Source organism: Xiphias gladius, chromosome 8 (genome assembly GCF_016859285.1).
Source record: "Xiphias gladius isolate SHS-SW01 ecotype Sanya breed wild chromosome 8, ASM1685928v1, whole genome shotgun sequence".
NCBI lineage: Eukaryota > Metazoa > Chordata > Actinopteri > Istiophoriformes > Xiphiidae > Xiphias > Xiphias gladius.
The window spans coordinates 24,799,688-24,823,172 of NC_053407.1; the positions used below are offsets into that span (position 1 = coordinate 24,799,688).

General features: G+C 41.9%; 1 protein-coding gene across 1 annotated transcript in view; it reads right to left on the reverse strand.

Annotated features, from left to right (window-relative positions):
* LOC120793187 (AP-3 complex subunit beta-2) overlaps positions 1 to 23,485 on the reverse strand; it is a 42,475-nt gene that overhangs the window by 6,162 nt on the left and 12,828 nt on the right. Inside the window, exons 2-23 of the mRNA XM_040132997.1 lie at positions 20,039 to 20,114; positions 19,368 to 19,442; positions 18,924 to 19,019; positions 18,601 to 18,761; positions 18,045 to 18,111; positions 17,506 to 17,688; positions 15,997 to 16,194; positions 14,382 to 14,479; positions 13,104 to 13,158; positions 12,911 to 12,982; positions 12,289 to 12,351; positions 11,992 to 12,124; positions 11,506 to 11,615; positions 11,126 to 11,302; positions 9,916 to 10,102; positions 9,684 to 9,802; positions 3,917 to 4,031; positions 2,579 to 2,762; positions 2,082 to 2,247; positions 1,729 to 1,816; positions 1,310 to 1,419; positions 346 to 574 (exon numbers count right to left, since the gene is read on the reverse strand). Of these exons, the coding sequence (XP_039988931.1) occupies positions 346 to 574; positions 1,310 to 1,419; positions 1,729 to 1,816; positions 2,082 to 2,247; positions 2,579 to 2,762; positions 3,917 to 4,031; positions 9,684 to 9,802; positions 9,916 to 10,102; positions 11,126 to 11,302; positions 11,506 to 11,615; positions 11,992 to 12,124; positions 12,289 to 12,351; positions 12,911 to 12,982; positions 13,104 to 13,158; positions 14,382 to 14,479; positions 15,997 to 16,194; positions 17,506 to 17,688; positions 18,045 to 18,111; positions 18,601 to 18,761; positions 18,924 to 19,019; positions 19,368 to 19,442; positions 20,039 to 20,114 (2,762 nt within the window). The remainder of the gene's footprint in view (positions 1 to 345; positions 575 to 1,309; positions 1,420 to 1,728; positions 1,817 to 2,081; positions 2,248 to 2,578; positions 2,763 to 3,916; positions 4,032 to 9,683; positions 9,803 to 9,915; positions 10,103 to 11,125; positions 11,303 to 11,505; positions 11,616 to 11,991; positions 12,125 to 12,288; positions 12,352 to 12,910; positions 12,983 to 13,103; positions 13,159 to 14,381; positions 14,480 to 15,996; positions 16,195 to 17,505; positions 17,689 to 18,044; positions 18,112 to 18,600; positions 18,762 to 18,923; positions 19,020 to 19,367; positions 19,443 to 20,038; positions 20,115 to 23,485) is intronic.

A 23,485-nucleotide genomic window follows, 5' to 3' on the forward strand; every position in this document is an offset into this window, starting at 1 on the left:
ATTTGCCGTAGAGATTCATGGTTTTCAGAGAGGATGACTCCTGCTTGTGATCCGCTGACCCGTGCCCTTGCCCCGGCGTTAGGCCCATTTTCCCATTTGTACAAAGGTATTACGATATTTCCTGTGGATTTTCATGCTTCCAGGAGGATACGCCCCCTTTTATATCAATGAAACTCAAACCTAACGTTTCCATTGGTATTTATGGCAAAGCTCTCAGAGCAGCAGAATCGTCAATCCAATGGTTCTTTACCGTGAGCTAAACTGGTATGAGCTCAAAAGCTCGTCTGGATTACATCGTAGTTAAAAGTCCGGTTCACAGTGGACCTCTTCAGCCCCATCACTCACCAATCTCGGGGAACTCTTTGACTCTCATCCCAGACTGCAGCTTCACTTCCTCCATGTGCAGGTTCTTGGTGTCGGACGTGGCGCTGCTGGTGAACTGCATCTGCACCGCCACCATGTTCGCGTCGGGGCTGAACGGCTGCCGGCTGAAGCAGTACTCCACCGACAGACCCTCCCCCGTGATCCGGTGCAGCAGCTCGTAGCTCTTCAGCGCACTGGAGGGAGTGACGGTCTGCGGGCAGAGGAGGAGGCGAAGAATCCCTAAGCATTAGTGACTTAACACTGGTCACGAGCCGTGCTAGGATGGTGGGGAAGAGGCGAATTTTTCTTGCGTTTGGTCTAGAAAGGGTGACGATCAGTTAGCGTTTTCTGCTTCGTTTTTCGTTTCTTGTTCTCCTATCTTGAGGGAAATAAGTTCAATTCTTTAAATCAGTCTGAGCCTTTAGGTCAAATGTTTATTTAAAAGCCACGGAGAGTCATATCAAGATATCATTTTTGTGGCTTTTCTTCAAAATTCTTTAATACACTCATTCTCTCCACAACTCTGTGAATGAACTTTGTAAATAGGTTTCTGCTCTGGTGTCAGGGGTCCAGAGTGGTGTCCGACTCCATAGTGGACCATTAGTCTAGTCGAGTTGGGAATGGTGGTAAAGAACAAGGGGTAAAATAGTGTTACTGTCTTTTAATTTTGGAACACATCAGCTACCTTGGCCTTTCTTTACACAATCGGATCGAATGTGACGCCCCCGCTTCCATAAATGGCTAACAACACAAAACCAAAGCCAGACAGATGTTATGATGATATGTTCTGCAGGGCAAGTAAAAAACAGTCAAAATTCTGCTACAGCAGTCTCCCCTACCTCACAGTTTTACTACAGATCATCTACTGTGGAAGAATTTCTAATCAGTTGTTTACTAGGCGATAAAGATGCTCGCCAGGAAGATGGGAGACGTGAGAGGTACTTACTGCCGGGGAGAGGACGCTGTCAGACAGAGACAAGCCCTCCAGGTCGGTCACGAGGCTGTTGGACAGGAAGGCGTTGACGGGCGTGACTTGAGGAGAGGGAGCAGGTTCAACTGGAAAGAGAGATGCAGAGAGATTCAGCAGGGACGTCCCCAACTTCAGACCTGACTACAGTCATCTATGTGTTATATAATCTCCTGTGTGTGTGTGTGTGTGTGGGGGGGGGGGTATGTTTTTTGTTGTTTGCTAATTACCAGAAGAGCCTGCATGGGACCCCTTTCAAGTGCACCTACTATGATTTTTAGAAATGCTCCCGTTTGAAAACCCGCTTGTTCTCGGACTTCGCCTGACTGACGTGGGCGTCATTATTTTTGCCTTCTCTTTCAGAGGAGAAACTTAACGCAGGGATGAATAAAACTCACAGTCGTCGAGGTCAAGTAGAGACATTTCTTTCTTCTCTTTCTTGCTCTCTGTCTTGACGGGTTTGGAGGGAGGTTTAGATTCGGCCGCCTGGGAAGGAGACGAAAGGAAAACCGACGTGAATAGATGAAGATTTTTACATGACGCTGTGCATATGGGGCGGTCTAAATACAGGAAGAAATACAGAAATGATAAGAATGCAGTTTCAGATTTTATTTTAAATACTTTACAGTCTATTTTAATGCAGATTTTCCAAAAGAAAATACTCCGGAGGGTCCTGTCTTTTTCTGTACTTCACATCTAAAGGTGTCCATTTTAAATGTTGTTTAAATGTGGAGAGACTCATTATCATTACCTTTTTCTTCTTTTTGACCTCTGCCTCAGACTCAGAGTCTTCGGACTCTGATTGGCTGCTTTCGGACTCGCTCTCCTCCTCCCCATCAGACTCAGACTCAGAGTCGCTCTTACGTTGTTTACTCTTCCTCTCGTGCTTCCTCTCCTCCTCTTCACTGCTCTGCTCGCTGGAAAGGGAAAGCAAAGGTCAAAGGTCCCACTAGGATCCCAGGAGTGTATCTATAACAGGTGAGACAGATTCTACTGTTGCGCTTACAATTGAGAAAGATAGAACGGTCCATCAAACTAAAGTGGATCTGTCAAAATAGCGGCACAACGGTACCCAGGAGGAGATTAAAGTGGGAAGGGCCGAAGAGCTTTCAGTGTGACAGGAAAGCATGTTTTTGATATTAAGACGTAAAATGCATGCAGAAGGATGGAGTCACATGTCCTGTTTTTGGTTGGAGCAGTTTCCATAAAAAACACCATGATTGAACAGAAAACAGAAGCGTCGGCTACCTTTCACTCCCTTGCTCTGGCTTCTGTAATTCTTTCTTCTTCTTCTTCTTCTTCTTGTCCTTCTCCTCCTCATCCTCCTCCTCGTCCTCAGACTCAGAGCCGCCCTCACTCTCCTCGCTCTCCGATCCCGACCCGCTCTCTTCGCTGCCGCTGCCACTCTCCGAGCCGCTGGCCGAGTCCGACTCTGAGGAGGAGAGGGTCGGCGTCAAAGGGTGAGGGGGGTCGGTTACTGTGCACTGTACACATACTACTTCCGTTAACCACGAGACAATCTAGTTTTAAGCGATTCCTCATTCAAGAGTCAAGAGGTCACTGGAATACAAATGTCACAGTCAAATCTAAAGTAACTCAAGTTTCTCCGTGACATTCACTCGTACTACCGATGCCCCAGACACATTTTTTTCCACGGGCAGGTTGAAATAAAAACAGATTAAGCAGCACCTAGCAGCACACACACACACACACACGCAGCAAAAATGAGGTAAAACAGGGATTAAATGGACAATTTTTTGCTACACCTGCACTAAACATGGTGTATTTTCTAGACAACTTTTCAGATATAAACATGAATCTTGATTATTGCTATTTCTTTTATTTCTCCTTTCTTTAATACAAACTCTAATTTTATTGGCTACCATTAATACTTGTTTCAATTTGAATATTCAACACAGCAGAGGACTATTGGAAACACCCAAGTAGCCCAAATAAAATATTTGACATTCCCAATTCGGATGGTATAACACAATTTTGAGTCTTTTCACTGAACCAAACATAATCCTAAAGTACCAAACTATCACTACAACCCCTTGTACTCTTTCAGTAGATAAAACTAAAATGCATTTTTGTACTAAAAAGCTGTTGAAACAACAGTGTTAAAAAAAACAGTGTCCATTAAAGGATGAAGCTGGTGGTACTTTACATTTTTCCCATTGTCAACAAATCCCATAGAAAGATTAAAAACAACATTGCATTGATCCAAATAAGTATTTCCTGTGTAGAAGTTTTTCGGTGCAACGAAATATAGTATAAAGTATAAATCCGCTTCTGAAAATAGTACCCAACAAATAATACGTTTAATCCTGTTTGGGTAATGTTTGCTAAAAACAACAGCATCTGTCTAAAGACATTACTGAGCCTTTTTAAAAACTATAATCTTATAACTCACTTTTTAAAGATTTACACTTGCAATAGGAACGAATGAGCTCGGGGCTGTCCCTTGACGGACCATGGTAATGCCCCAGCTTTAACCATCCCTGAAACGCCTCCATTCACACTGACTCTCCCAGGCTCACACCCAAACACATGGCTCCAACAGAGCCAGCGACCCTCTAAAGTTACCACTATCAGCTGACTCCGTCGGCCCAGACTCGCCCTCCGAGTCCGAGTAGAACGGCTTCTCCACTTTCTTCTCCTTCCGCTTCTCTCGGCTGCTGCATTTGGTCCATTCGGGCACCTGGCGGAGGGAGCAGAGTTCCAACAGTAAGCCGTCGGCTCTGCCTCAGTGGGAAAAAAAACCCCCTCAGACAGAAGCAGAGACGTGGGCAGATTACAGTACGGTAGCATGGCCATGAATGCCTCCGCCTGGGCGTGATGGAGCCAAATGAAGCCAGCCATCCCTGTCGCAGATCTGCGTTTAGATCTGACAGTCAGGCAACAAATTCAGTACAGACCAGACACTAATGCTTGTATGGAGTTTTTCTTTCCTTCTTTCTTTTTTTTTTTTTGCACAGATAGATGTTAGCACCAGTTGATGCCTTCATGACCAGTTGCAGAAATGGTTCTCTTTTAATAACGGCAGCAGTTCCATTAAGAGAAGTGATGTCTTTTGAGGAGTGGTGACTGTCCCCGCACAATTAACAAAAGAAGCCATCAGTCTTTCTGTGACCAGACTCCATTAACCAGTGCCATCAGCTGACGAGCGTGGCCACCTCCAAACCCAATTAAAAACCCACACGGTTGCCAATGCATCTCGACGCGTCAGAGGACCGCACGTCCCGCTAAAAGACTCACTTCTTTAATGGTAGAGACCGAGGGAGAGGGTGCTGTTTTTTCAGGTGGCTGAGCTAAGCACAGAACAGCAACTACGTTAGGCGGGGCATCAAGAAGCACTTGGGTTGTTGCAGCTATATGGGATGAGGCTCAAGGAGGTGTGGCTCTTTGCAACCAACTGACTCACACTCGTTAATGTTGTGACTCTTTCAAGCAGCGTAAAAACCTGGCAGAATTAGAAAAGAAAAAAGATTGGGATGGAGGTGAGATGAGGAAAAGGGAAGGAGAAGTATTCAGAAAAAAGTCAGGAAAGCAAGAGAAACAGGCACAGGAGGGTTTCTGGGGCTAAAAAAGAACAACGTGTGAGAACAGTTTGGATATCACAGAGACAAAAATAAACCCCAAATTTCATCACAGCACACTTAATTACCACAATATCTGGCAGTTATGTAGCTATTACATACACTAAATTTGTTGTTCTGGTAAAATACACTCCAATATAACTTAATTATAATGTACATACTTAAATATATACTTGAATACTGCAGAAATTCAAAGTCAACATTAACATTTGCTACTTATTAATATGTTGACATGACAGTGCCATTTAGTATGAATGTCTTTAACAGTAACAAGCAGGATGGTGTACTAGCATGGATAAGAAAATGAATTAGATGGGGAGGTGGAGGTGAGGGGGAGCCGTCGTGGAGTAAGGCGGAAACCTGGGAGAAATCACATCACTCAGCATCACACAACAACATTTGTGACGCATTCACAAACTGTGTCACAAATTTCACGTGAGACCCACAGAGTGCAAAAGAAGAGAACAGCACCTGTCAGGGGGCCTGCTAGCTAATCAACTGGCAGGATCTCCCCTCGAGGTCCACTTGCCCGCTCGTTCGGGCGCGTTCGACCATATCACGTGGTCCTCATCTTCATCGTCTTGCAGCTGAGGTTTGCTCAGTTGTCATGAAACTGTAGATGTTTCAACTTTTTTCTTAATCTGAACACTTGCAGTACAGGACCTCTTGTCGTTGTCGGCTTAAAAGTAAGTGTAAAAAACTGAGTAAGTCAAGAACCACTTGAACATGCGACTCAGTTCTTAAGTCGCATATATGAGTGATTAAAAGAATTTGTGGCCTTTACCAAATTTTCTCAAACTTAGAAATTTCATTCACAATTAGTCCACGAGTTTAAATACGATCCATGAGTTTAATTTCGATCCATGGGTTTGAACATGATGCTGAAAATAATTAGAATAAAATCTATAACTGAGACAAACTTAATGCAAAATGAATATTCTGTCAACCATATATTTATCATCAGGACTTGCCAATTTATTTTTTAGGTTTGGTGGTTGCCAGTGGCTTATTTCAGCGAGGCAACTTCTACAGTTCAGTAGTTGTTTAGGAGAATTCCCTCACACCGACGTCTGCCTCAGGGTCTATATGCAGGTTACTATCAGGGGGAATATCTCTTGCACCCAAACTGTAGCATCATCTACTTTAGGTTGTAAGAAAGACTGATGTGAAACTCATTCGTTTTACCACTTGGTAAGATTTTTGTGAATGAAACTTAACCACAACCTGGGCTGAATTGGGCTATACGGAGATTTCAAGGGGATCCTCTATGCTCCTCCTCGTGACCGGGCGGCGTTCATCGGGTTAAAACGAGCGTTTTACGACAGGCTCGTGCAGATACCCACTGGTGAATCCACTCGCACAAGCAAACCTCACGGAAGATAATACCAGAGGGTTTAGGATAAAATGAAAATGTTCTTGCGTGAGGCCCTTTGTTTTGTCAAATGTGTTTTCAAGGTCAAGAGTAACCTTTCAAACTCAACTTTTAAGCCAACAGAATACTGGAAAGAGCAACGGGGAGTTTGAACATCTACAGTTCCGTGAAAACTGAGCAAATTTCAGCCGCCGATGAAAACCATGGGACATGGTGGAAAGTCCCAGGAAAGGTCGAGTAAGTACACCCCGAGTTAAGTCAACGACTGATTTGAATCCTTAAGGTTTAGAAATAACTGTTATTCTACAGCTTCAGTTCTACAATTTCCATCTCTTGTAACAGGATGAAGAATTATTTATGTCCCTTCAAGTCCATCTTATTCCACATTGGACAAAGACGGCTGTCAAATTTATCCTCTGTTAATCTGCACCGATTGTGGATTCATCTCTGAGAAATGAAAGCCCATCAATCTTGGCTTATCAACATCACCAACAGCAGTTACCACATTAAATGGCAGCCAGAAAGAGACTATAAGAGGAAAGAGAGAGCAGTCATCAAAACAAACACCACCACGCTCCCAAACTGGAGGGGGGGTGGGCACCTCTCGCCAGTCCCCTAGCAAGCCGATCCGCCCCTCGCCGGTGGTTACGACTTCCTCTGTCTGTGGAGAGGTATAATGTGCAGAGGGAGAGTCTGTCAGAGAGGTCGGGGTCTCAGAGGGTCCACTGACCCTCCAAGCATTTTGCAGCCAAAACATGAGCGGACATAATTGACTGCTGCTTCAAGGACCATACTGCTGGTTTTTCTTGTTTGTGGTCTTTAACTACAAATCATGTACATTATACAATATTGCTGACCATTTTTCAAAACATACCCTAATATTTTTTAGACTGGTTTCCCACTTCTGAGACCCGCATTTGGTTGTTCAGTCATTTTAATACATTTTGAAAATCAGTTGGCAGAGATTTGAGACATGCTTGAGACACTGCAGTGGTAAACTGTGATCCAGCACAGTAAAGATGCGGGCCCTTCATTTTTTTTTAACCCAAAGTTAAACTATCATTACACGGCAATGGGTCTGCATTGAAGACCCTCCTTTTGGTATATTCAAGGTGTTTGAGACTACCCCTGTGACAACGTGGCTAAGGTGATTGCTAGATAATCAAAATCATTGTTTATTGTTATTTTTTCAATGGACTAATCAACAATTGTTTCAGCTATAATATATAGTTGTTTGTATTTATGAGGGTCATAAATACAAACAACTATATGTATTGTCTTACTTTCTTTCTGTCTTTAATTTTTTTGTTTAGTAGTAATTGCTCAGGTGTTTATTCTATTTATTTACTTCTTTTCATCTATACAGTGGTCCATTCGTATAGATATGTATATACATTAAAAAATATATATATTTAAATTATATTTAGGTTTTACCGTTCAGTTTGTGTTGAAACTGTTTCAGAGAGGTGTTGATTCAACTTTATGGTCGTTTTGAGGGCTGCAGTTTGTGGTGATGTTGAATTGTACTGTGTTATACGGACAGGTGTTTCTATTATTTTGCTCCACCCCATTTACGTATATCAACCGGGGAAGGCTGGATAATGGAGACACCTTTGTATAGTGCGATACATTTCAACAGCACCATAAACCACAGCCTCCAGAATCATCATAAACACCTCAGCACCTCTCTAAAACAGTTTCAACAAAAACAAAATGTCAACAGTTTTCAAAATTTGAAAATAGTAAGCAAAGACCAACGAGAAGCCCAGCCAGAGGTGAGTTTGTCTTGTCAGGTGCAGAAAGAGTTCATTTTGACGTCACAGCTTCAATCATCACTTGCAAGACCTCGTAATGACGTCAGAGGCTAATGTCATTTGAGTCTTGCCAGACCACAGTTAAAGAGGTAAAACTGGGGAATTGGACTGCAAACCTAGTTGCGCTTATGAGGTATGTTATGTTGTCGCGAAATAAATAAGACGCCGGAGCTTCTTTGAATGCAGCTACAGGTGGATTTTCCACAGTTGCTCTCAACTGCATTACCACCTGATGGGAAGTTTCCATTCCCTGCATGGGAGGCAAATATCTGCCTGGAAGGTAGGGAATCAAATTAGAGTGGTGAAATGCTTTGGAAAATGGTCAAACTATATTTACTGTATCTTTCAGGCTAAAACATACTAATCTCCTGGTGTGTTCTTTGACGACCCTGTTTCTTTTATTACACCAGTCAAATCAAAGCAAATTGCACCTCAGGCCTCATCTTGAAATCTGCATCACAAACAAATGGCAAGTTAATACTGGTCATGCAACATTGAGCGGTGAGTAACAAATCTACACGATTGAACCAATAACTAACAAATATGACAACAAAATCAAGCCTTGAGGTCACTCCTGTAATTTAAAATCAAGTGGTTTTAAGTCTTGATTTTGACAAAGGAGTGACATACACAAGTTTTTGATTTTACGTCTTCATTTTGAAAACAAATTTTTGGTTATGAACCGATGGCACATGGAGTGAATGGGATGGAGAAAAAGAGGAGGTAATTTGTTGAGTTTGGATGATGCTCTACAGGAGAATGTACACTGTATTTATAAAACACTCAGAGCAATTAGAAGTTTGTTTGTTCGTCTATAGTCCAATAGACTGTAAGGGTATTAGGCCAAAATTAAATATATCTATAATATTATAAAAAGTATGAAACATTGGCTGCATCTGTACGAAAATATTGGTATTATTGGAGGTACCAACCTCTTGAAGCCCCCCATGGGTCAATCTCCTGCACAGACTACAGGAGATGTGTTTTACTGCTGTTGATACTGATATACAGTGAAAACTCCCCTCTGCGTCACATGTGCTATTGGCTCAAACAGCGGTGAGAAATCACCAGGACGGGGGCGAGTGAGCTGCTGCCAAGCAGATGCAAGTGCAGCAGAGAGTGCAAGGAGTTCAACGCCTCTGACTGCTTTCATAGTGAATCAGGAGTTTTTAAACAGAGGCTGTCTGTCTGTCTTTTGTCCTCATTAATAAGAAAATAATCCTCTTTTCTCCTTTGTGACTCATTCTCCTCCGTGGAGGAGGGAGTTGTTAAGCAGCATCCGTTTGGAGGTAGATGGAGGCCAAAAACAATGCATGTAACTGATGAGTGTTAATGCTAATGAGCTGTAATTGAATGAGAAATGGCTAGTGAAAGGGGAACAATGTTATATTGGAGTCAGTGTTATATTGGATGTGAGGCCCTGGTGACTCTGTCCAACCCCTCTGAGGCACTGCTCTGGGGCAGGAGCAACCCTCGCTCCCCTCCATCTTTTGGGGCCCTTGGAGACCCCAGAGGGCCCCTGTGTCTCTGTATGTTACTGTTCCCACTGCACGCACAGAATCCTTCACCTCCACGTTGCGCACGGAGGGGTCTGGGGCGGCTTCAGGCCAGTCAGGCAACTCCTGGTAGCCCCCAGCCTTGGCATTCAGCAGATGGGACAATGAACCCAACTGGAAGTGGTCTCGATCTGCAAAAACACAGGAGAAAGATATCAGGAATGTGAATCTGCATGGACACACAGAGGTAAGTGTGACACATTTGTTGTTGTGATCAGGTGAGGACTTTAAATTCTTTCTGTACCTTTAAATGGAGACTCAAGGACTGGTGCAGGTTTGAGGGCTAGGAACAGTTTCTTAGCATATTTGCTAAGAGCCCCACTCTTCTCAGTGGGCACGATGAGCTGGCGAATGAAGCGCGCCCGATCACGGATGTCGTAGTTCTGGTCGTACTTGGCCAGGTTGAGAACGTACTGCGTCAACAGTTTAGTCTGCAAGGAGAAGAAATATTGGAAACATGGAGTATGAGGACAGAACCAACAAGAATAGATACTATCTAATGTATTTATGCATGTTAAGTATATGAGTGTGTCCTTCTGTAGATATATGTGTTAAGGGATTCTAAGTAGCGGTGCACAAGTCATACCAAATAACAAGATCTGGTGTGAGGAGCCCAGTGTAAATGAAAGGTATTGTACATTGGATTGGGTAATTAGGTGGTAAGTTAGTTGATAGTTTTCTAGGTGTTTCATAGGATGAATTAGAGGGTTGCTAGGTGTTTGCTACAGTGTTCTGAGTAGTTGGTAGGGTGTTGCTAGGTAGTTACTAGAGTGAATTAGCAGGTTGCTAGGTGGTTGCTATGGTGTTCTGGAAATTCGTAGGGTGTCGCTACGGGGTTTCTATGGTGTTCTTAGTATGTGGTAACCTGTTGCTAGGTAGTTACTAGGGTGAAATAGAGGGTTTACTAGGTGGTTGCTATGGTGTTCTGGGTATGTGGTAAGGTATTGCTAGGTAGTTACTAGACTGAATTAGTGGGTTGCTAGGTGGTTGCTATGTATTTAGTCATAGGTAGTAAGTGGCAGTCGCAGAAAGTAAAAAAAGTACAGTACTTGAGTACTTACTTAAGTACCTAAGTACGTACTTAAGTATTATACTTAAGCACAATTTGTAGGTACTTATACTTTACTTGTGTATTTCAATTTTCTGCTACATTGTAATTCAACTCAACCCCATTTCAGAGGGAAATATTGTAGTTTTTACTCTAAAACATTTATCTGATAACTTTATTTACTCTGCAGATTCAGATTAATAATACAAATATAATAAACAAATACATTTTTAATAAGGTAAAAATCACGGAAAAAAGCATTAAGATGTATTTTTTGAGATTTCTCAAAAAGTATAGAAGAATATCAGACATTTGAGCACACTGATATGGCATAAAAACCAATGAAAACTGTTTTATGAAATGTTTGATACACTTAAGTACAGACTAAGACGTCATGGATTTATACCTGTTTGGAGTTGGTGAGATATAGCTTGGCAGCCAAATTGATGATTTGTAGCTTGACAATGTCCTCTTCATTAGTGAAAGACTTGGCCATCTTCCTCAGGACATCCGGGGCAATCTTAGGGACATGCTCACAGTACTCTCCAATCAGCCACAAGATACTGGCCCGTGCCATCGGCACCTGACAACACAGGTCAAATTACAAGGATACATCCACCGTTTTTTTCTGGTAATGGACAGAAATTTAACTTTTACTCAGAAACAGTCTTTCTCAGTTTTTTTTACGGTAAACAACATTTGAGAAGCTTGTTTTAATACAGCAACCCATTATCTTTTCCATGTGGATGTAAAATAAAAAAAAGACTTTGTGAGTGAGACTCGCACCTGGATGTTGTCCGTGAGTTTCGCCATGTGCTTGATGATGTCGCTGTGCTTCTCCGGTTGCATCTGCAGCAACTTCTTGATAACAACCACAGACTCGGCTACGACCAACTCTGTACGACAGGACAAATTCGGTCATTGAAATCATAAATGAATATTGATTGAGTCTTCCTTCATCTTCTATTCATCCTCATGCTCTGAAACAGGTTCCTCATTGTCACTCTTTATTTGTTCAAGTTAAAGTGTGTTGTTTTTTTCTGTCAAGTCTGTACCTTGGCAATAATCTTTTCTTCTCAATCTTATTAACGTCTGACCCCTATTTTTTCACTGCGCAAAAAAAATGTATTTTATAATTTACAAATGCTGATGAATGAGCTTGATTAAATTAAACTATTGACCCAATATCTGCTACTGCTATCTACATTATTCTTCAATTATATTATATGTACCATTTAAAAAGCATCTAGAGTATGACATTAAAAGACGTACCATCTCTGTTGGACAGCAGCTGCACCAGGCCGTTCAGACACGTGTCCCTCACCTCTCCGATGTTGGTGGCACAGCGGCCGATGGCTTGGATCGTAGCAGCCACAAAGTCTTTATCCATGCTTTTGATGTATGTCTACCAGAGAAAATTTTCACTTAGTACAGTAATACACGAAGGAAGCCTACTGCTGACAAACCCCTCCTTGCTGAAGGAAAGACCTGCACAGTTTTTTTTTTTCTACTCTGACTGAAGTTAAGATTCATCCTTAACAAATCATCACAAGTACTTTTTCACTTTACCTGAAACTCCCTGAGAATGGTGGAGATGTTCGTCTCATTGGCCAAATTGGTGAGAACCTCCAGCTGTTAAAGACCAGACAAAACATGTCTTTCTTGAATACTGTACAGTAAACATTAATTAAAAGGGAAACACAAAACTGTATTTATTGTAATTACTGTGTATCCATTTTCGATAGTGTTGTTTACTCACTGAGACTTGTTCAATTTTAAATTTTTACTTTCTTTGCATTGATGTCTACATCTTAGAAACGGCTTCACTCTGATTCATGGGGATTGATTCAGCTTGGCGAGGTAACAATATCTTTTGATCGGTTTCATTCAAATTCAGTGCTGTTGTTCTAATCATTCACGATGCTAGAAAGACATTACACCTACACAAAATCCACTTTTTGACAGTTTGATGTACTTACTTTTTTGAGTCGCAATAGCTTAACATAATTTCTCCACTTGTTATAAGAAAATAAATCAGTGTAACGGGGTTTAAATAATAAGATACTGCAAATGCCCCAAAGTTAAGAGAATTAATTTCCCTCCGTTGATTCAGTGTTAAGATAACAGAGAAAATGATGGCAGCACAATTCAGTCTGGAGGAACAATAGAGTAGGATAGAACAGAAAAGAACCTTAAGGACTTTGATCTGGGTTGGGTCTGTGGAGCGGATGTAGAAACTCTTCAAGTACGGCTCAAACATTCCCTGTGAAACATAAAGACAAAAAGAAAAAAAAAAAAAACTTCAGTGAACCTGCCGATCCAAGCTCTCCACACACACAATAACGCAAGAAAAAAAAAAAAAAATTCCACCAGGTTTATCTCACCCTTCTCTTGATCGTCATTGTTGCCACGTTCTGAAGAACAACGTACTGGACTTCACTGGAGGAAGAGACGGACACAGGAGAGATTGATGGAGAGAGGGAATAAAAAAAAAAAAAGAGGTATTCAATACATTTGCCTTCCCTGTGTACGTTGACCTGAGACACTCCATGGTCATACTGGGCGTCCACAGCTCTTCGCAGCAGTGGTAGTATTGAATCGGAATATTTAAAGTTAGGAAAAAGAGCATTTAACAGAAAAATACAACAGATGTCGTTAAATAAAATCCAATATTTACACGAATATAGTCGATTCAGGTCATTAAAAAGCAGCTATACACTATTTATTTGTGTCTGGTTTCACTTGTTAATTAACTGCTCAGACTATCTAACAAAATCAAAATAATAAATTTAATTTATTTATCCGGTAAGACTACAAGGCTGGAGGCAGCCTGCCCCCCCCGGAGTAACGCATGAACACCAGCTGGAATAATGTAAGGTTTTCCCATTTTTCCCGTTTCCCCCATTCTGCTGGCATTGTGTGATTGCAGAATAAAACCTAGGGCTGCAAAGTTTCCGGAGTCATGAAAAAAACCCGTGGTGTAACTTTCTTTGTTTGAATATCGAGGCATTATTATCCAAGGTAGTAAACCGTTGTGATTGTTATGAGAGCTGAGACGCCACTGGCTCCAAAACAAATAATGAGGTCTAATGAAACACATCGTACACTACAATGGACTTCTGACAGATCCCCCGCAGAGGGACGCTGCTGTTTGGTCATTTCTGAATGATGATCCCATTACAGCACCCCCACAGCCACGAGAGAGAGGTTCTTCAATGAGACGCTGACAGTGTGCAGGACTTACAGCCAACAGGCCTCCTATGTGCCGTCATGCTTTATGCCTTCATGTTTACCTCGGTCTCACTGAGCTCCCTGTTTAAATCTCTATCAGGGCTATGAAGATTTGTTTTTACTACTCTCCCTTGTCATTTTCTTGTTTTCATACTGTTTTCCGCATTGCCGAGCTCCACGGTCGTTACAGCTTTCTCTTATCACATCCAGCTGTGTATTTTTTATTTATTTTTGGCAGTTCCAGTGTTTTTTTTTTGTTCCTTTTCAAGTGAAAAGGAATTTTCAGCCTTAGCTCCATTCGCAGCTACAGTACAATAATGTTGTGAGATGGCTCGTGCCGCTGGATCCACAGCTCTCAGAATACGCTGCTGCCAAAGTCTGCGGTAAATCAATTTGAGCATACGGTTCATTTCACAGACGATAAAGCTCACCTGTGGCTCCTCAGGAGACGGACCAGGGCCTTGGCGATCACCCCAACCTCTGCTTTAGGGGCAAGATGGAAATAGAGCTGAGCCACGGCCATCACCACCTCGGATGTGGAGGGAATGAGAAGTGGGATTAAATCTCACGCAGTGATACAAAGGCACAGAATAAAATACAGTAAAAGGCTGAATACGCTGTACCACTGAGTCCCTCTGGGTAATGTGCCCAAAGCTTTGTTCTCCATTTCCAAAGCAACTGCCTCTTACCAATGCACCGCTTCCTTACGTGACCTCATGTTGCAGTGGAGTGCAGATGCGTTGGACTTATTCTGCCAGTGGTGTTGAATATGTTGGCACTGTTTTTGCAGCTCTAAGCTAAAAGTGAGTAGATTAAAAGTTATTTGAAGTCCAAGAAATGATCTGTCAATAACTCTTTCAAGTTTGTGTTTTTTTAGGTCTTTTAAGGGCTCGGTCAGCATATCCCGCACAATTTGAACCTGCACTTACTGGTAAATTTTTTGGCCGCCACGACACTGACACGTTACCTCATGAAGATGTTGCGGTGATTGTGTTAGCAAATGGAGCAACTTTAGCACCGATATGGAGTCGCGTTTCTGGCCGCTAGCTGTGCCCGTGTGCTGTGTGGTGCCCGGCAGGTAGTGCACTTTGGTGTCTTTTAGAGCTTTTTCTCTGGAAACTGCTGCCTGCTGCTGCTGCGGACGAGAACGATGCCTCGAGTGCGGTGAAAGTGAACCAAAACAGTAAAGCCCGACAGCTAAGCAATGAGCCGGAACTCACGATAAAACCGAGCGGAGCTGCCGATTCAGGTGACGATTCTCTGTAGGTTCTTTATTACCAGCAAACCCTTTCACATGGTCACACTGTCGTCGTAAAAATATTGGCCAGTTTTATTTCCAGTGCCGTTCGGGGAAGCACATGCGTGCGGCATTTTCCCAGAGTTATTCTCTCAAGAAATGAAATAAGGGCTTCCAACAGGCCCACAACGAATTGAACTATTTAAATGACATCGGGGTAAAGGGAGCCCATTTCTTACTTGCTTAATAGGTGCAACGCAATAAAATGCATTGAAAGCAATTACAGAGCACACTGATAGTGGTCTACACTGCATTCCCGATAAGCGAACACATTTGTTGCCTGAGGAGCGGAATTAATCTTGGAGTAGGAAACACACGCTTACTTTTTATGTAGCCTAGCAGCCTGACAGCAGCTGTGAGAAGGCAGAATAAGGTGTGACAGGTGGTTTTCATAACATCTAACATGGAAAAAAACAGGCCACCCAAGGTGACCCCAGCAGCACTAATGCAGTGTGATGCTTTATTAATTTCCCTCAGGAAACTGTCACTTGTCCCCTCTTCAGAGGGCGAGGTCAGCTCTGATTAAGGACACTTCAGCTGGACGGACGCCTGTTAACATGAACCAAGGCCGTGATTATGAAGACCTCAACTAGTCCCTAAACCACCCTGCTGCTCAGCGCAGAATAACATGGGAGAGGAAGAATCACGATGTCTAACATGGTAACTGACTCGAAAGGAGAGTTAATGGTGTTGTGCTGTGTTCTAATGATGTAAAGTGTGTCTATAATGTAAAAGTGCAGCGGTCTCACAGCTGCGTTGCGGCTCTGCAGCAGCGGCTTCGTGTTCCTCAGCAGCAGCCGGTGATCTGGATCCATCACGTACGGTTTCCTCTTGGCCAGGGCAGCAGCCTCGGCTTTCTTCTCTTTCTCTTCCTCGTCTTCATCCTCGTCTTCGTCTGAGCCGTAGAAGGTCTTCTCCCCGCCGCCTCCCTCCTCCAGCAGAGACTCCTGCAGAGACAGTGGGGATTAAACTCTGTGTTGGGGGACAAAGAAGCCGAGACGGAAGCCTCTCTTGCATGGAAAGTAGTTATTCGCAGCTTAAAAAGTCACCAGAAGTCACCAGATGGTAATTTCCTCTTGAATATATTTGTTAAAAACCAGCAACACTATGTATGAAGAGCATTCTCATTAGACCTGCATAATATTTGTACCACTTTGTCAGTGCACGCATTGGGCATTACCACAATAACAATGTTCAACACGGTATGAAAAATGGCTCAATCTGCTGCTACTTGCTCATGAGAAAATAAGTCGACAGGTGGGTCGGAAAAACCGATAAATAGAGAGAAAAGGAAAAACCAAGTTGGCAACAGAGAAAGAGGAAAAGAATGTGAGGACGATTTTTTTTATTTGTACCTCTGCACAGTCACAGTGGTAGAACTGAAAAGAATATAATTAATCCAACAAAATAACTGTAGCTGCATTATAAAGAAAAATATCATAAAATGCACTTACACAGTTTTGTTGCACAGTAATCTCCTAAAATCCTATTCCTACGCAAATTAGTTGTCGGTGACAAAAATCGGTGAGTAAACGTAAACATATTTTTGATAGACTGCTGCAACATACAACAATCAATGAAATAATCAATCAGTGTATATTCTTTTATGTAATCAAATGAATTGATATATGGTGCTATACTATAAGCAGTGTCTATCTATATCTCTATAAAAACTTAATTGTCCCTAAAAAGTGATGAAAACCTGCGTTTAATCTGACATCATAAATTAAAAATTTGTCATAAATTAATAAAATATTAATATTTATATCATTTATTGATATCATATTGATTAAAAAAACCAAGTACACATGGAGTAACATCACCCTACAAAAAGTATGGTAAATATGGCTGTGAAAAAAAAGTTGGTACAGTGGTGCTAAAATAATTTTAAAGTTGATTGCCTGATGGTCAGAAAATGATTCAGCAAAAAATTTTGATAATCAATTTATTATTTATTAACCAAAAAAAACAAACAAACAAACATTTGCTCGTTCCAGCTTCACATGAGTGAATAATTGTTGCTTTTCTGTGTTTTATTTCACAGTAAATTCAAGCAACTTGCAGCTGTCACTTTGGCCTCTAAGAAATAGTGATGGGAAGTTTTCACTATTTTCTATCATTTTATAGACTAAACTATTAATCGATTGATTACAAAAAAAACATATCGGGTTAATCGATAAAGAAAATAATTATAAACTGATTCAACTTTATAAACACTGAATAGACAGTAAACATTCGGACAGAACACTCTTACTGACATTGATGTTCGGGTTGAGGAACTGGGTCCTGGCGTAGCGGGTCAGCATGTTGATGATGACGACCTGCCCCCACTCCTCCACGTCGATCAGGAGGTTACACAGCTTCCTGTAATTCTTGTGGATCAGGTCGATACGCTCCGGACACACCTCCTCAAAGGCCATGACGACACTTCCTGCCACCAACTGTAGCACACAGCGGTCGACGATGTTAGGATAACGTTCTTTAATACAGTATTTCAGGATGGCACACGTTGTCTATTTCTACAGTCACATCTCAAGATGAAGAAGAAACCGGTAGAAGGTGACTGAAATGTGCAGCCTGTTGATATATTTCTTATATTTAGAAATGGAAAGGTGAAGAGGGAGACTGGTTAAACAGATGATAAGCCGTGAAACCACTGAGGCATTGAATACAATCCGATGCGGTGCACAGAAGCTGGTTCTAATGTTTTCAAACTTTTATTTGCATTTGTTGAGTAAATTCTGGTGAAAAAAAAACAAAAAACTGAATCAACAAAGTTATTGGTGCAAAGACCCACCGTGGTTTTGTCAGCGAGGAGTTTCTCTATGACTTCAATCAGCTGGTCCTTCTGTTCTGGATCCAGACTGAGAGCAGAGGATGATAAATCACTCGGTTGCATGAAAACATGAAATGTTGAAGAAGGACAAAGCAATCAGACGTGCTTAAAAATTATACTCAAAACCATGAAACAAATGGATTTTACTGCCAGAGTGGATTTCTGAAGGATGTACCTTTTACGGCCATATAAAGGGCTTTAATTTCACTATGAGAATAAGTCCTAACATTTGATCCTAGTGGTTCTCAAACTGGAACTCAGGACTCTCTAGAAACCTGCAACGTGAATTAGGAACTCTCAAAAACATGTTTCTTAAACATGAATTCATTATTGATGATTCTTTTAATCATTGATATAATAACTAGTAGGCGTCTTCAATAAGTACGTAAGTAAAAGAATCTGAAAAGGGAAAATAAACATCAGCATTTGAGTTCACCATGGTGAGCAAACCCACAACAGTGAGTCATAGCCATTTAGTTTTTGGGGCGTGTGAGCTAAAAATGTCCATGTAGGTCACCTGTAGAGTTTAGGAATTGCGTGAGCAGCTGTCTTCCTGACGTACGGAGACATATCCGAAGCAGCTTCTTTTATGGCCAGCATCATTATGGGGACGATGATCGTGACACGGATGCTGGAGAGGACTCGCAGGGCGCTGGCTCTGATCAGCTGGTTCGGATCCTGCAAAAGCGCAAAGCGAACGTCAATAAAAGGGACATTAAGTAGACCTGTATTCTTAAAGTCTTATTATTAAAGCAATCCACAATTTGACAGATGTGTTTCTGTCCACAGTCAAAAAGTCCAAATCTGAAGGAAATGTAAAACGTGTGAAAAGTGCTGCACCTTCAAGCCTCGCTGAAAAGTGGAAATGGAGAGCAGAGCGAGATCCTGCTGCTCCTCGGCATAACGCACCAAATAAACATAGACCAGCTTCTTCACCTGTAGGGAGGAGCAGTGAGAGGGAAAGAGGCTGATAAAAGAATGGGATTTCATCCAAATTATGTAGATTAATTCAATTATTTTCACCGAGATAAAGCAAAGTGATAAAAAACCTTATAAAGAGGAGAGGAAAATAGCAATTTTGTTCAGGTGAGATAAAGCCAAGCCCCACGGGGCTTTTAAAAAATTGGGATAAGATAACGCATGAATTACAAGCAAAGAAAATGAAAAATAACATTTTAAAAGCCTTGACAGACACAGCAAGTTTTTTACAACATAAAACTACACAAACATAAGAAAAAGAGCAAATAATGCATGAAGCAGCACGAAGCTGGGTTCATTACAAACCTCTATGTTTTTACAGGCCACATTTTTCACCACAGCGGGGAAGAGATCTGACGCGTTTTTACCTCGGGCGATCATCTGCAGAGATAACACACGCCAGAAAACGCAATGAGGGTTTCACAAAGTCACATTTGTCAAGAGTTTGAATCATTTGTGAGGGAAGGTGCAGCTTCTTATATTCTATTTCAGTCCCTTTTCATGCTTTTCCTCCTCTTTTGTCTTCTCCGTCCTGCAGGGATAATGAATGAAGAGATGGGTGTCGAGCTTCAGAAGCAGGAATCTGTCACAGATTATGAATATTTAACAGCTAACTGTGCAGTTTGCATCTCTTCCCACTGTAGTTATATCATTAAAACTGCCTGTGTCTTATAGCTGGGGGATATTAAGTCTCTTAAAGCTTCAGGATAGTAAGTACAGTACAGTTTTAGTTGGACTATGACTCGCATCTGTCATTACAGCAACATTATGCAGAGATCTGTACCATCAAAATTATGAAATCCACGTTGGTACCGAGAACAAGGTTCGGATTTCTTTCCTGTAAATTAAAAATGAAGAAGTTGTGCTTTGAATTTAACCGTGCTGCTCAAAACCGTTTCGTGTCCTTGTCCCTAACTTGACATGCAGCCGTGTCCGCCGATCAGCGAAATCCCACGGTAAACATTATTTATACTCACAGCCACGATCCGCTTCATTGCCTCCAGCTTCAGGGAGTCTTTGTTGCTGTCCAACATCTCCTTCAAGTCGTCGTGTCTGAGGGAAGAAAACACCGAACATTTTTCTTGCAGCTCAGTCATTTTTTACACCAAGCAACCGTGGAAGAGCCTGATTACCGAGGCCTGAAACAAGAAATACAGACCTGTTTTACGAATTCAATTCAATGCTCAAAATTGATCAAAGTCTGCGAGTGTGACCCAGAACTTATTTTCGCTGAAGCAGGAAATCTAGCTTGCAAAATATGGAAGCCGCAGCTCATAAAAGCCGAGTAATTGGAAAGTGACATATTCCCTGAAACACGCTGGCTCCTCACAGAGAGATGATATGTAGATATTTTAGCAGGAATAGGGGAGACAACATTTCACAATCAGAAATGTTTGGTTAAGATGTGGCCCCAGGACAACTGTATACGACACCAGGAGGGTCTATTAGTATCAAACAAGCTCACTTCTTTAATATTTTGTTAACTGGGTAAACCAAGCATTATGTAAACAAAGATTCTCGTACTGACACGATTAGTCGATCGACAGAAAATGAATACGCAACTATTTTGATAATCGACGGTTACACATTTTTAATTGTGAGGATCTTCCGCTCTTCTTTGTCTTATGTGATATCTTTGGGTTTTAGACTGTGGATCTGAGAAAACAAGAAAAAAAAACCCCACTACTTTGTGACATTTTGTAAACCAGACAGGTAATCGATTCATCGAGAAAACAATCGGCAGATTAATCGGTAATGGAAATAACTGTGAGTTTCAGACCTAAATGTCTTGCTTTCCAATTTATTTACTGTAATTAGCACTGATGCTTTTTTCGTTCGTGGTTGGGGTTCTGTGAAAAACTTGTTCAGAAAGTCAAAGAAAATGGCAGCGGGTGAGGGAGGGCTTGATGTATAAGACATAAAGAAAAAACGAATTAATGTCTGAAACCCCATAAGGAGCCCTGTCTTCTTTGCACCAACTCTATGTGCCAACGGAAATGTGTCTGTAGCACAGAGTATTGAAAACTGTCACGTACCAAAAGCTAGTATTGGATGTCTGGTCCATCTGGTTAGCTTGTTTTTTTCTTTGATAACTTGGTTCAGATTTTTTTTGGACTATTTGATTTAGGCAAAGTTCTCGTGCAGCTACTTAAGTTTCGATTTACATTTCACTTTTGAGACGTTTGGCTTCTTTGGTGCAGAACTGTATCAGAACCGAAACGCCAGTCTCGTACCTGCACCACCACATAATCTAAGGAGAAATCCCCCTTCAGTATTAGCATTTGTTGTTTTCCCATTTTTAGCGTTTACATCTGCCTTTTACATCTGCATACAGGCTAGCATGTAATTCTGCGGAAGTGCTCATCTATCGCCGCTGTCGGAGACGAGGGGGACAGACCGGTCATATCACGCATGAGAAGCAGGATCCTTGTCTGAGTGCATCTAAGGTGACACCTCCACCCTGCTGCAGTACAAACACACCTAAACAATACTGACGGATCCTACCAAACCTGCCGGGAGGAACCTGCAAACAGTGGTTAGACAAAGGCGACGGATCAGTGCAGCCCGGATCACTGCTGCAGCTCCCTGGATGAAGACAGCAGACTTTAAAGAAACAAGCGTTACTGTTGATTAGACCGCTCAGTTTTTGGCATGTGCACTCCCATTTAGGTCTAATCTACAATCAACCGCTGAAATCCGCAAAGACTGATTTATTTTTGGCCACTTGAGGACTTGAGGATTATACAGGAAACGTGGTGAATACAACATTGACATGCCACCTTTTGAAGTTGACATGGTAAAACTTGTTAGCAAACAGTTACCTACTTACACAGCCAGCAGCTACAGGGTTAGTTTTTATGCGCATAGATCAACGTCACTGTAATCGTGGCAGCATTAACCACGTGGGTACTTTTCTATTTCTGCCCTTTAGCCAGGTGTTACGTTACTCGTCACAATAGCAAGGGGAACAAATCAAAACTAAAGCAGGCAGATGTAAGATAAACCTGGATAAACAAAGAATCAAAGAGTAAGTAAGAAGTAAGAAGTAAGTAAGTAAAAAACAAAGAGTCCATCTACTCTTGTTAGTGGTTGGACCAAAACTTCCTATTCATTTCAGACTGACAGCAACGGTGTCCTTAACAGATGAGTACTCCAATATTTCTGATGCATTTATGCCCAGTTGTTGTCATAATGATACGACACCACTGCCTTACTAGTTCACAAACGCTGCACTTTGCATGGAAACTGTCGGTATTGGTGTCAGTTGGCTCATATATGTCATCATATGTTCATATATACAAAAACTACCCGACAGGATGAATCCACCAAACGAAGGAGCTTCATATCCCACTCAGATGCCACATTTGAAGTTGTGGGTTTAAAGGGCGGGGTTCGGTTGGTGGTGGGTGCGATGACTAAATAGCTGCAGAGCCGCACATTTCCCCCAACTAGTTTCCAAGGCAACAAACGATGCAATAAAATTAAGTTAAGTGATTTCCTGCCTTCCCGCAGTGCCTTCGTTGGATCCGACAGTGTTTTCATGAAGGGACTAAAGGTCTGTGGAGCCGAGCTGAGGAAACACAGCAGTCTACTCCTGGGAACAGACCGTCATGTGAACAGAGGACTGTGGCACTGCATCCTGTCACTCACACTGCTACATAACAGGTTTCACATGGTGGATACAAAGCAATTCAGACGCTGGGTGCCCTCTTGCACATAGAGCCACAGAGGTTATGTTGTTTGTCCTATTTCCTTGTCTGTTAATTATCAGGATACCTAAAAATCGACCTAAGTCGTTTCAGTGGTTGAAAGTTTGGTCATAGGCCAAAGAAGAAGAAATTGGATTTGGATAGTGCCACCATGCGACCTTTTATAAAGATCTCAACATGTTGGTGAGGTGTATGGTCACATTTGTAGAGCTGAATTTATGTGTTTAAATAGAGGCCCTAGGTCAAAGGCCCTCAGAGGGTGCCTTGCAGTGTGAATAGGAGGAACTGCTTTGGACTTAAAGCCATAGCTTAGCGACGTTTTTCAGGAAAACAACTGCCTTATTTAAGAGTCGGTGGTCAAGGCTGATTTTCAGAGCGGTTCATTGGCCTCACACCCTCTCACAAGCAGACCTGCAGGTGCTTGATTTGACGCTGTACTTCTTTGTAATAAACCTTTGTATGCAATCAAGTCGGTGTCAGCGGAGTCTCCCTCATCCTCTTCACATCATCAGCACCATCTAATAAACTACTTTGGCTAATATGTTGAATTCTCCTGCAGTCTGTAAGGAGGTGGCTGCTGCAGAACGCAGTTGATTTATCACGACTCTGCCTCGAGTTTAATGCGTGCGTGCGCGCGTGCAAGTGTTTGTGAGGGTGATTCTGCTTTCGTCTCCATCAAAGTGTTAATAATTGCATTGCATGAATAACATAGTT